The 14,263-nt window shown below is 35.2% G+C and overlaps 1 protein-coding gene across 3 annotated transcripts in view; it reads right to left on the reverse strand.

The window, feature by feature from the left end:
- MED12L (mediator complex subunit 12L) overlaps positions 1-14,263 on the reverse strand; it is a 211,299-nt gene that overhangs the window by 47,905 nt on the left and 149,131 nt on the right. For 2 of the 3 annotated variants that reach the window (XM_081955782.1, XM_081955780.1), the window contains 5 exons: positions 14,087-14,205; positions 11,391-11,534; positions 9,749-9,912; positions 8,651-8,782; positions 2,521-2,748 (listed from right to left, as the gene is read on the reverse strand). In XM_081955782.1, the coding sequence (XP_081811908.1) occupies positions 2,521-2,748; positions 8,651-8,782; positions 9,749-9,912; positions 11,391-11,534; positions 14,087-14,205 (787 nt within the window). The remainder of the gene's footprint in view (positions 1-2,520; positions 2,749-8,650; positions 8,783-9,748; positions 9,913-11,390; positions 11,535-14,086; positions 14,206-14,263) is intronic. The other variant, XM_081955781.1, reaches the window with a different exon arrangement.

The raw sequence follows: 14,263 nt of genomic DNA on the forward strand, positions 1-14,263 counted from the left end.
TATGCTTGTAAAATATAAGGAGTTAAAATATATTATTTAAATTAATTCTGGGTATAAGCTATTTAAGTGTCTTCTTAAAATATTACTACTCAATTATCAAATAGATGGATTATCTAACAATTTCAGTTAGAAGCGTTGGTCCTGTATCTGAAATTCAAGAGATTGCAATGTTGCAGGACAATCTGATATCTTCCAATAGCAATACCACAGAAATATTGTGTCTTCTTTACAAGAAGATGCATAAGCTTTAAGTAAAAATGCAATTTTTAGCATCTGTCATACATGAATTTCTTAGCACCATGCTAAGGCAGTTTTATTTCAACAATGTTGGTTGAATGACTTATAATGATTGGCTTCACATATCAAGCCATAAAATATGCTGGGTTCCTTCTTCATGTTTAGCACACAAAGCATATTAGGATTTAGGACATATCAGAATTTAGGGCAATTCTATCACTGATGGAATTGTTGGAAAACTTTACATCATCGGGGGACATTCTCATGCATGATTTTCCTTCCAAAAGATATTTATGTAGAAAAAGCAAATGTACCATACTATACTATACTATACTATACTATACTATACTATACTATACTATACTATACTATACTATACTATACTGTAATAGTAGCATAATTACAAATTTTAAAATTTGGAGGAAGGAATGTCAAAACTATTATCTATCTATCTATCTATCTATCTATCTATCTATCTATCTATCTATCTATTTATTTATTATTTATTTATTTAGAACCCACCTGACTCAAGAATAACTCCGTGCAGCTTACATTTAAAATAGGAAAACAAAAGAACCTAAACACCTGGACAAAGTGTACAACCAGCCAGCCAGAGCTTCACAAACACCCCATTCTAAGTCCTGGGAGAATACAGATTTTTAGACTTGTGTAACAATACCACCATCAGAGTGGGATATAAACACCTCTCAGGGACTATCATTCCAGATGGCAGACACAATGACAGAGAAGTCATACCTTCTCGTATTATCATTTAATTGAGGAAACCAATGCATTCCAAATGGTATGAGACCATAGGAGATATCCTGGACCTAGGTTTTGAAGGGCTTTATGGGTGATAAATAGCACTCTGAACTGTATTCAGAAGCTATTAGCAATCAGTTTAGCTTGGAGTAGTATCACATGGGTGACTGCTTGCACTGCTGCATTCTGAACTAGCTGCAGCTTCTAAGTGGTCTTCAAGGGCAGCCCCATTACAGTGCATTACAAGAGCCTAATTGTGGAGTGATTAGGACATGAATAACTGACTAAAGGACCTACTGATTCAGAAATAGGCACAACTAGCAGACCAGATGAAGCTGAAGTTGTGCAAAGATCTTCTTAGCCACAGGTGTCCTTGCCATTGAAACAGAAGCTGTGAGTCCAATACAGTCCCTAGATTGTGCAACAGTGTTGCATGTGGAAAGGGGAACCCTATCCAAGAATAAAGATGGAAAATCCCCAGATCCAGAGGCCAAAATAATACACATCAACTTAGTCTTGGCAGGACTAAGTCTACATTTGTTCCTCTCCATCTAGCACTGCAAACCTTGGCACTGGGACAAAACATTGAAGCATCACCTGGCTGGCTTGGAGTTGAAGTGCACATACACATATTAATGATATCAGAACCCAAACTGACTGAGGGCCTCACCCAAATGTTTCATGTAGCTATTAAACAGAAAGGGACAGAGTCCTGGGACACTCCACCATGAAGAGCTGTCAGGCCTTTGGGGTGGTCCAGACAAGAAGCACAAACCATGAGTACTAACAATACATTTATTATAATGTTACACTAATAGAACATTGCAAATACATCTTCTTCCTTTACTTTTACTTTTCAGAAAACTAGATCTCTAGGGCTCCTTCAGAAACACATCACACCTTCCTCTTCCTTCTCTGGGTTGAGATACTTTTGCATGATAGTTATCTAGGCTGCAGCTCTTCCTCCTGTTTCCTAAGGTCATTCTCATAGGGTCACTACATTCTCAGGTCATTACAGGGGCCAAAGGCATGACTGGGTCTCCCTCCATTGTCAACACTGACTGGACTCACAGTGCTCCCAACTATCAAACCCTGCAGCTGGTCCAGCCAATGAGGTGCAATCTCTTAGCCCAATCAGCCTGCTTTCATTATTATTTTAATATTTGAAATAAAATTTAGAGGATTAAATCCCTATGTCAAAATTCTTCATGTGCAATTTTGTTCTTGCTGTATTCTTGTAGGAACATCTTATATCAGCACATTTTATAATGCCAGAGTTTACAAAAGGGAGACATGGCAGGAAAACCTGCTGATAAGAAAGTAATCATCAGTGAAGGACAAGAGCAAGATGTCATGTTATGATGCGTACCCTACTTCTTGTATGCACAAATGCAATAACAAATGAAATAATCACATCTAGTTTTGCATAGATTTATCTAACTTTCTTGTTTTGATCTAATTGTAGACCCCAATGGGTAAGTGCTTGTGAAAGCTGCCTAAATAAGAAGCTTTATGTCTTACCTGTCTGCATCTTGATGGCCCATGCAGACATTCATTAGTGCATTACACACAAAGCTATAGCGACTTGGTGCATTGTCACTCAGAATCTTGCCCAACATTGAATATTTAAGGCTGCGAATGGAGGGATTCTCAATAAAATCCAACATGAATTCAGGATCCCATAACAAATTGGAATTTGAAGGTTGAACATTGCTATATATGGTCTGCTTTACCTTTGAACAGGCACTACTAAAAAAAGAAAGGAAACAGAAAGGATCAAGCAAGGAAAACAACAATTTCATACAAAGCAAAGTTATGCAGCTAATGAGTACTGGGTACAATTTACTTTGCAACACTTGCTCATAAAGGATTGTACATATAAAATAACTGAGAAGAATTGAAATTCCAGTTTTCAAAGAGATCACAAAATACACAGTTGAACCAGCCAAAATTGCATGATTGAAAAGTATATCATCGGTCCCCAACCTTTCCAGCTCCGTGGACTGGCAGAAGTGGCAGGTTGGGAGAGGATGGTTTCGCACATGTGCTGCTTGTGCAATTGGAGCTTCACACACTCGTTTGCCACTTGCGTAACCCTTTTCCCAACAGATCACTTGCAGTATATTGTCTACTAAAAATGAATAACAATGAGTCTCAAAACCAGGTAATTCCTGGTCAATTATTGAGTGATGGATTAAGATGTTGCAGTACAACAAAGGAAAAATGTAAGAAGACTTTTCAATAGCAAGTTCAAAAGCAGGAAAAAAAACATATATATGACCCATATTAATTCAGAAGGAAAAAATCCATAGCTAATATACCTAAATCAAGTGGCAAAGGGTATGACTACATGGCTGGGGTATGATTCCATACATCAAGTTGTCTATCTGTTTTATATCCTCTCCGACAAACATCTTGGACATTGTCATACAAGAAATAAGAGGGGCAGCAAATGCAGTCAAAATCTTGCTGCAGAGGTTTTGTAAAAAGAATGGAGATTTCCCCGTGCCAGATATATTGGGGAACTACATCAGCATTTACAGGACCCTTAATTGGTAAGAGAAAGAATCTCAAATGAACATTCAACCCCTGGATATTTAAAAGACTCCTTGCCGTCCTTTACAGATCCGACTTAACATCTGGCAATTCCAGAAATATTCTTGGTTAAATGTTTATTCTGAACACAGCTGTATGATTCAAAGTGCATTCCAAATGGGGTGACATTATTCCAATGCTTATAAACACATACCAATCTCTTTATTTATTTTTTCAAGCTTTTACTTTTTCCGCCTTGGTCTACAACACATTTTCTGAAAGCAGGCAGATTAGTAGTTTATACTTATTACAAAACATCAGTTAAATTTTACGCTAAAAACCATAAAATAATGGTACAACTCTCTATAAAGTTCTCATTCCAGAACTCAGAAGGAAACCTATCTATTACTATGTGTATACTATGCATAACAGAATCCTCACAGTACTGTAATACGTGGCAGGGATGTAAAGAGAGAGTTTTAAAACATTAATGTTTTGAAACAGGCATATCTCTGTATAAGCACAGAGAATGTTTCTCAATCACTAGAATAGGGAGCATGAACCATATATACACAAATATAGAACACTACATAAACACTATTCCTTTTTAGGATCATTAACATTAAATACAGCCTAGAAGAGCAGTAAGAAAAGCAGTAAGACCAAAAAAGTTAAAGGAACAAGCTGAGATAAATCTAGCTAAATCTAGTTCATATTAACACCTTATTGTGGTTATCTATCTTTGTGAATCATCCATACACTGCTTCATATATTGTCTTTTATTCTTTTAAGTTTTCATTCTCTCTCTTTTTGATTATCTCAATCCTTCTCTTCACCTTCATATCCTGAGGTGGCATACCCCCTTCTTAAGAGGCTATCCTTGGGCCCAACTGTATTGGAAAACATATGATCTAATATTTCATCTTCTCTTTTTATGGAACATTGTTGAGAGAAAAGTTAGGTTCAGTCATAGAGAGAACTGGATGAATAATCTGAAGCCTTTTTAACCTGGGTTCAGGCTAAGGTATCATATGGAGAGAACATTGGTTGTGGTTGTGGATGGCTTTTGGAAGGCTTGAGATGGAAATGGTGCAACTGACTGGATATCTTAGTGGCTTTTAGTACCCATCAACAATGATATCTTTCTGGACTCACAATAGAAAATGTCAAAGGCCATTTTCTGGAGAGATCCTCCTCCTTCCTCTGTGACCACTACCAATTGGTAGGAGGAGAAAGATTCAGCCCTATGTAGAAAGTTGTCTTAGGCTTTTGGCTTCTGACCATTGTTTGTTAATATCTACATGAAATTGCTCAATAAGCAGAGGTGGCTTCCTACCAGTTTGGCCCAGTTTGGCCGAACCGGTAGTAACTTGACAGCCTTGGTTTCTGGAACTGGCAGTGACCCAAGCTGGCCACGCCCTTGAACTGGTTCTCTGGTGGCACCTTAGGTGCCACCATCTTGTTTTTTTGCTTCTGCACGTGGGCAGAACAATTTTAGTGGTACTGCTCATGCGTGCACAGAGCGCCCCTGAGCAAACCAGCAGTAGCGGCTGCTGGAACCCACCCCATCAGTAAGGTCATACAACAGTACAGAGTTAGGTATAATCAGTATGCAGATAATACCTAGTTATAAACATCTACTCTTGGTGGGGCAAATAACACAATTTCATGGTTGATCCAGTGGCTGGGGGCTGTGAGGTCTGGGTCAAAAGGAACTGGCTCTGACTAAATCCTAGCAAACAAAAATGGTTTTGGGTTTAGCTATTGGGCCGGCTGATATGTTATCTTTCACTCTCAATGGGATAGCACTTCTACATATATAGCTGGTGCACAATCTCACATCTATGGCTTGGATAGTAAGGTTCAGTCCTATATGATTGTGTAGATGACTGGCTATAGCTGTTGGACTTGGTACCTGTTTTTTTTTCCTTTCATTGTTTTATCGTTATATTTTTAGTACCGCTATTATATGCCCAGAATTGTGTATTATAAATGGACAACCATATCATCATTTTCAATAAATGAACATATTTGTTTAATAATGGATCCTTATTTATTCTTCTCTCTTATCAGATTTCCAGCACCTCTTTCACACTTATTTTTGTTTTTAGTCCACATTCATTCAGCATTACTGACCCTATCTCTTCTTCTTTTACTACACACACTTCCTAAGCAATTCATCCCCAAATTCTCACTTTCCTATAATAAAGTTGGCAGAAACACATGCTTACACACAGCTATTTGCATTTATTCCAATAAATATCTATTACTCTCAACAGATCAATTACTATCCACTACATTTCTACTAGCATTTGGACACACCTAAAACTGACTATCATTTTCCCCAATGGTACACATACAGTGGTACACAATCTGTCTATTTGTTTTAGCTTTCTGCCATTTATGTATAATGTTTCTTTCATTTTCTAGGTCAAACAAAACTACCTTCATGTATTAATTATTACATCCATATACCTTGTTGTAGCATAATATTTACTACAAATCATTTGGGTTATCAAATAACAGCATGAGATCAATTGCATACTGATTAAAAAACAGGGATGTTTCCAAACACCTCTAGAATATCCAACAACATTTTGACTACCTTTATTCATCAATATATTAAACAACGAAAAAGATACCCTACACCCTTATCTTACTTCCTGTTCTAAACTGAGCCACTTTCTAAACTTTCCAGTTATTCTCAGAAATATTCAGCTATCAACCTTAATAACTAAACACAATTCAAACATATTTACATAATAATACACTTTGTCTGAATCAACAATGACAAGTCTTTTTCACATTCATACATCTCTCAATAAGCCAACAAACAGCAACATTCCAATGCATGATAATGGCATTCTTTTAATTGACAGGTACAAACACATTCTTCACATATATATAAAAGAAGTCACACTGCTGTTCCATAAGCAATTTGGACAGATACATTAACTCTTCTCCAGATATAGAATCAATACTTTTAGTGTTTTCAACAAACAATAGTTCTGACTTGTTTTCATCATTTTTTGTGAAAACACTAACATTGTTTCAATTCCTGTAATTTAAAAGCCCAACAAAGCTTTAGAGAAAGGAACAGGAAAGATCTGAAAACCATTATTATACGTTCATTAAATTTCAGGGGTGGTTATTTTAGATAGTAGAATATAAGGGGTACCACTGAAGGCATGATATTAACAGTGGATAGATGAAGAATATAAATATTTGCCAAGTTATATAAAAACTTGGGACAGAGACATTTAAGCCACAAAATAATTTGGTACTATAGTATTGACGTTGACTTTGAAACTGTGCTAAGAATTAATTTTGCCCTAAATAAAACATATTTTGTCCCTTCAGACTAATTAGAACTATAACAAGTGGATAATCATTAAAAGACCCATAATAAATACCTTACACATATTTTAGTGCATTTTTAAAGCAATAGGAAAAACTTAACTCTTGGTTTCTCAACATATGCAAACTTTTAAGAAATACTTTTAAGTTTCCTTTAAGCAACCTGTCCACAGTGGAAGATTTAAGAGATTTGCAGAAGTAGTATTAACACAGCAAACAGGCACTATGAGATCATGCTTGGCTTTTCAACATATGACCAGAAGCTTTAGAAAGTGTAGATAATATAACTCATTTCCAAAATGAGGTTTTTTTTAAAAGGGAACTTCGATCAAAATGAATAATACATACGAAGTCACAGTATGTAAACTTCTGATTTGTATAAAAGCATGCTTCAATGAAAACAGAGGTAAGAACTTCATTTGAATTTTTTTGAATTAGATCATCTGATTCTACATTTTTTAAAAAGTAAAATGTTTACTTTGAGTCGTATATCATAATCTTATTGGAAAAACTAATCTGCATGATACAGCAAAAACAATATATCTGTTCACTTCCGATAGATTGATATACAGTATATATATTGTGTGAGTGTGTGTGTATGTGTGTTTGTGAAAATAGTACTTTCACAGGTAATTTAAACTTCAGAGCAGACTAACCACACTTTTTAAGTTGTCAGTTAATAGAAATAAAACTGTGTAAATTGAATTCAGTAAGGTGGAGGTGACTTTAGCCATTTTTAAAAAGTAAGGTTGACTTCCCCTGTTGTGGTCAACAGACGCAAAGCCAAAACCCCAAGAAGCAATACCTTATTTCATATTCCTTTTTTCAGAGGTGAATTATTTTATGTGGGATGGCTACATAGGATAGCTATACATTTATTTATGGACAAATATCTCAGAGAAACCAGTCCTATTCATGAATCTATTAGAAAACAGGAAAAGGTTGAAGTAAAATATTAACTGAAATCAATTATAATACTATGCAATCCTTTTCTTTAATAATGTGCTTGTCTTATGCTATGTTCTCCAAGTTGTATACAGGTTTCACAATTCATAATGAGAAATTTGCCTGGAAATCTGTAGAACTGAAAACATGAGAAATCTAAAGGGGAACTTTTGGGGGGAACTTTCAAGTCCCCCCAAAATATGGAAAATTTTGGGGGGGGGAAATATGTCTAAAATATTAAACAGAAATTTCCCAAATTCTATCTCCTTCTAACTATTTATTTACAAAAATTATTTACTGCTTCCTTCTAACTGTAAGGTCAACTGATAAATAAGGATGAAATAAAAATGTCCATAGCAGAACCAGAAAATAGGTGTATCAAATGCCAGACAGAGATGTTTCTGTTATATTTTAGAAAGAATTCATTTGTAAGAACAAACATTAAAACAGGTAACAGTGTATATGCATACAAAATATAGGTATTATGAAAATGCATGTAAAAATGTGTTAGCAGAGACTGGGTAAAATATATAAAAATGTCAGTAATAGGAAATTGTAACTAAAAACATATAAAACTTTTCGTGTGGAAGTGCCTATCTAAGTCAAAATGAAAGCATGTACGTGATCTTTTTTATACGTTGTAAAAAAGCATCTGAATGAAATTCTTTATACTTCGTAACAGTCAGATGTGTTATTAATTCCAATTCCAGGAGCTATAGATCCCATACATCTGAAAGATAACAGACTGGTGAGAAGAATTGTTGCATGAAGGTTAGTTGAAATATAAAGTAAAGTGTAAGTTGTTACTACTAACCTGAAAAGATCTCCAAATTTGCTTCTAAGATAGCTACAGGACCCATACAGATCATACAGGTAGGCTAAAATACACCTTTCAGGGGAAGAGCATTCTGATGGATTGACTATGTGTTTGACAACACCACATAATCTATAGAAAGATAAATTCATTATTAAAAATTAGAAGTCAGTCACAGTACTGTCCTTTCACATGATTTACACCTATAGGATTGAATATGGTCTTAAAACCTATTCTGAATTTCCAAGACAAGGAATAATATTTATATTTAATTCTAGAAATACAGTTGCATACAAACCAGATGAAGAATTTGCATCTTATGTGCCTGGAGCTATCTATGACCCTCTAATGTAAAGCCTTATAAAACGTTGCCAGCAAATTATAACTGTAAATGTGATGATTAGGGAAATAATCAAGTGCATGGAAAGTAATGAAATTAAGTGTATAAAATTACTTAACAATTATTGTTTAATTCAACTTCAGATTTATCTTGGCTTGCTGGAACTCAACTCTAAAGCTATATACAACCTGAGTCTAAAACAAGGTTCTTTATATCCACCCTAGCTAAGTTATGGATCTGTCGATACTACAAATATTTTGATACTCTCTAAGCCATAATAGCTGATATGCACAAAACACAAAACACACGGTCTCTTCAATCAATGTAGTTAAAACTAATCTGGTTATAAAAAGTGTGTGTGTATGTATGAGTGTAATTTTAAGGCTATAAAAATAACATTTATAGAATCACAAAAAAAGAATTAAAATATATAAAACCAAGAATTCATATATGTGGAAATGTATCCTGTCCAACACGTTGTAAATGTATCTATTAAACTAGAATTCAGATCTTCCTTCTCGGATCATGGCCTATTTTGGAAGAAGTCATTAGCTGAGAGATAAGGCTACTTCAGGCACTTTAAAATCTTAGATTGGGAAAATAATGAGTATTTGCATTTCTAATTCTATTAAGTTTCTGCCTTTCTGATTACATGAAGGTGTTAAATTTATCATCAAACTCTCTAATAATACTGCATCCTAATTACAAACTGAACATACTAATGTTAGAAAACTAGTGTTTGAAAAACTACTACAAACCCTTCAAAAACCTGAGCAGTTTGATCTGGATTCAAAATGAGGCAAGCATGATAATGCCTTAGCACAGCTACAATGCAAACACACAGTCCAGTTGTGTAATTTCCTGCCAGGCTGGATGACTTCAGTAGTAGTTCAGCTTCCACCACACTCAGCTCATTCAGCAGCTAAAATAAAAGGTTAAATATCGCTTTAGGATTCCTCTCTAAATCTAAATGCCATAGAATTGCATTGTAGTTGTTTGCAATGGCTGAACTATTTAAGTGGATATACAGTGGTTTCAGATAGCAAAAAATCTGGCTTCCTAATCAAATCCTAATTAAAAAGTACCTAGTGCACACTAATTTGATCACATCCACTCAATGAAGTGTCCTGGTCTTCTTTTACATATAGTTGTATCCATAGTTTATTTAGAATATTATCTCAACCAAGAACAACAAAAACTTAATTATTGATCTAAATGACATGTTCAAGAAACCACAGCTGAAGCCATTCATATAACATGGATTTTATGGATCTATATTATTGTGTATTTTAGATGTTCCCATGAACACTTGGTAGTCAGAAAGCATCATCACACTGATCTGACACTCCTACACTGATACTCATTGCTTATCACTTAGAAGGCCTTAATTGTGGCTTCCTGTGATGTATAAATGCTCTTACAGTGCTGCAATCCCTTTTTATTCAAAAAGATAAATTAAAAATGTAATAGATTGTGGACAAAGGCAAGTCAATAATTTTCAAGGATCTTCCCTTATCTCAGAAATATATCTATAGCTGGAACAATCTTCTATTTATTCTCTTTCAAAAAAGATTTTCCAATCATTAAAGTATACAAAAGTGAAGCGAATCTGAAATACCTCGACTCTCAGAAACATATTCTAGATTTAGATATTTCTTAGCACGAAAAATTGTATTACTGGAGTTGGATAGAGAGTAGTATTGTAATTATTACTCTAAATTCTATGTAGTTTCCTGGCTTCAGGAGTGAAAGCCATTTTTACTCTTTGTGAAGTGCCTTCGCTTCAGAAAGGTACTAGAAACTTTGCCTTATTTTAGCTGAGAATGGAAATAAACTACCATGCCATCGGAATGCATGCACACTGGCATTTGCAAACTTATTGCTAACATCACTATCACAATATCACTGCCATTCATAGGAAGAGGCAAAAAAAAAGCCCACTACATTTGTATGTGGTTGATGTCACATGAACATGCAAAGTGGAAGGACTTTAATCATGCTGCTGCAACTGTTATCTTGCCTTTTTGGATCCCACTCTCTCCCCACGGACACAGGTGCCTAGCGCTGACCAGCTAAATTGGGTATGAATTATTTTCATCTATCTCGTAACAACTAATTATTTTACAAGATCCCAATGTGGTCAATGCAAAATAAAATTCTGCTGATTGGGAAGTGAACATTCTACGGATCGAGAAATATCTTACATTCATTCCTTTAAAACTGGCTAGGAGCACAGCAGGAGAGAGAGAGAGATTTCCATATTAATAAAATGGAATGGGGAAAACTTAGCAAGCCTCTTTCCAATTATTGAAAGTATTGTTTTAAATATTTTGCAGTTTTCTTAAAAGGTTTTAAAGTTGGAATAAACTAGTTTAAATAAATAAACTTCATTTCAGGTACCTGAACAGCAAAGTCAATAAGTCCATTAATATTTAAAGCAGGTTCCATTAGATCAAAGATAAATTCTATGTGATGAGCTAGTGGAAGATGGTATGATGTTCCTGATGCAAAACTAGTAATCTGCTCCAGAACATTGTTGGAGATCTGTTTAAAAACAAACAGACCCATTAGCAAAGTGAAGCACTGTGGGAACCAGTACAGCAAAAAATTTAGAAAGCATACATACACATAACTGTAAGGGGTGGGATGGAGGTATAAAGTTATAGAGATATTAATTCAGAGAAAAATTGTAGATTGTAGAATTGTAGGTGAAACTGAATATCTACAAAAAGTCTGTATCTGAAAATTAGGCTTCATGAATGAGTTGATGCTTTGAAGCTCTGAGAAAAAGTAGATGCTGGATGCATTAAAAGAAATTTATTTCTAGAGTATATAGTTTCATGGCTTTTGTTTATTGATGAAATGAATTCCAGGTAATACCACATGAAACAATAAACTATGGTCCTATCTTCTTTGGAGCAGGTATGAAACTGGAGGACAGCCACTTATTTCCCCAGAATTATTTTAGGGGGAATAGAAATGCATACTTCCATCTAAATAATTTGATTAGTGGTTAAAAGCACCTGAGCTAAAAAAATGGGAACAGTGTACATTCTAGTTTTGCTTTATGTAGAAAACCAGCTGAGTGACCTAGACACTCTCTCTTTGCCCTAGGAAGTAGGCAACGGCAAGCTGGTTCTGAAAATTGTTGCAAAGAAACTGCAGTCAAGTGTTTTTTTCCAATGAGACTGGTCTATCAGGGCAACTTGGTCTACCCAACTATGGGACAGAGCATACTGCTTCCACTTTTGCCTTTAAGTCCCAATCCAGGAGTTCTCTTCCTTTATTTCTTTGTCGGAAAAATATAAATTCAACACAAAACTACAGGTCCTTCTCTAGAATGTCACCAGGAACCAAGAATGACTTAAAATCACACATATAAGCATGAAAATATGTATATTGTATTTGTGAGCATTCTGCTTCTTTGAAAGAGATATCACTTGGCAATTTCAGTTATGCATATATTCAGTGTCTTGAGGTCATTTTATTATGGTTGTATTGCTTGACAACATATTATGAAAAGTTAGGCCTTTTCTGTAGTAACCCCAATATTTTGGTATACTTTCCTCCCAGGAAGGTGCTTGGCCCTCTTGTTGCTGTAATTTACAAAGACATGAAAGCAACTTTCCAGAATCAATGGTCATTCAGCTGCTATTTGTTTTTTAATATATTGCATTTTAAAGAGGTTGGGAGATGGAATTTTATTCTATTTTATAGTGGGCTAAGAGGTTTTAACATATATTTTCAACATTGCCTGAAATTGTGTGATAAAATCAATTTTAAAAAGAAAGAAAGAAAGAAAGAAAGAAAGAAAGAAAGAAAGAAAGAAAGAAAGAAAGAAAGAAAGAAAGAAGTACAAATATTACCTAATGTTACAGTAATAATTAACAACTTTATTAAAAAGCCAATTTTAAAGTTAAAGTTAACCCCCAAACTGCTGCATTTTTGTCTGCAATTAGAAATTCATCATTCCTTGTAATTTTCTAATATACCTGCATAATTACTAACTGTTATAGCCCTATGTGCTTGTCTCATGGTATTTAGTGGAAAATATGAATCTTAACTCAGACCAAGTTTAACAATGACATCCTCCAAATTTAAGCAGTTTCTTCCTCCAGCCTGCCATACTTTCCTCAAGTTAAGTTTTGCAATCAGTACAAAATTCCACTTTCCATCTTTTGTCCAAAAAGAGAAAAATGTACCAGCACTGAAATTCTTCCTAGTTCAGCCCAGAACAGTTTTAAACTCTTTTAATTTGTTTCAACATCACTATAAAGATTCAGTGTGGTGAGAATGTCTGATTTATACTCTATTGTACTGTTGAAATGCAATGAAAGTATTACAAAAATGAGCTTGCAATGCTGCTGTGTCTGTTTTCTTTTGTGTTTGGCATCAAAGCAAGCACCTCCAGCTATTCGTGCAGGCTAGGGCTAATTTTCTAGTGATGAGTGTAGTATGAATCAAGACTCTAAGTTCCTAGCAACTGTGATTTAAAATGACATAGGGAAACTCCATTTAAAGTATTTTAGATCAGGGCTTTCAAACTTGATTTCATTGAGGGACACATCAGGGTTGTGTTTGACTTCAGGGGGATGGGTGGGCATGGCCAGTTTGAGGTTACTCATGTCAGGAGTGTCTATGGTGGCCGGAGCACTCTGCTAGTAAAAATGGAACTCCATTTTCAGTGGCAGAGGAACAACAGGCTGGTCCTTTGTTGTTTCCAGGGTGGCCCTGTAGGCCAGGTCTAACCACCCCATGGGCCAGATCCAGTCTGTAGACCTTGAGTTTGACATCCCTATTCTAGACGAACTAACAATTAAATGTGATTCAAAAGTTAGTAAATTTAGTAGGTTAGTCTGAAATGTTTTCTTTGTTTTACCACTCACTCATCTAAAATCCATTTTCCAGCATCTTCTCATAGTCCAATCCTTTTTGTATACTCAGAAACACACGCACAAATTTTCATTAATTTAGCCCTGTTGTATTCATCTAGCAGTTCTTTCCCTGTGAGGAAACTTCCATTTTATACTGCATGTATCTTATATTACGTTCTAACTTCCATGCGATTTCTGTCATCAATGGCAGCATAGTAGTACCTGACTTGTCACTTGATGCTGGTCAAAGTATGAGAGCTGCTGAAGTTTTGTAAATACAGTCTCTAAAGTTGGAAATGCCTCTTGCCTGTTCTTCCTGACTTTTTGCCCTTCGTCGCCACCTAAAACATAAGTTTGTTATGCTTTGCAGTAAATAAAAGTCATGTCTTTTTATGTCAA

The sequence above is a fragment of the Natrix helvetica genome, assembly GCF_964273705.1.
Source record: "Natrix helvetica genome assembly, chromosome: 5".
Taxonomy (NCBI): domain Eukaryota; kingdom Metazoa; phylum Chordata; class Lepidosauria; order Squamata; family Natricidae; genus Natrix; species Natrix helvetica.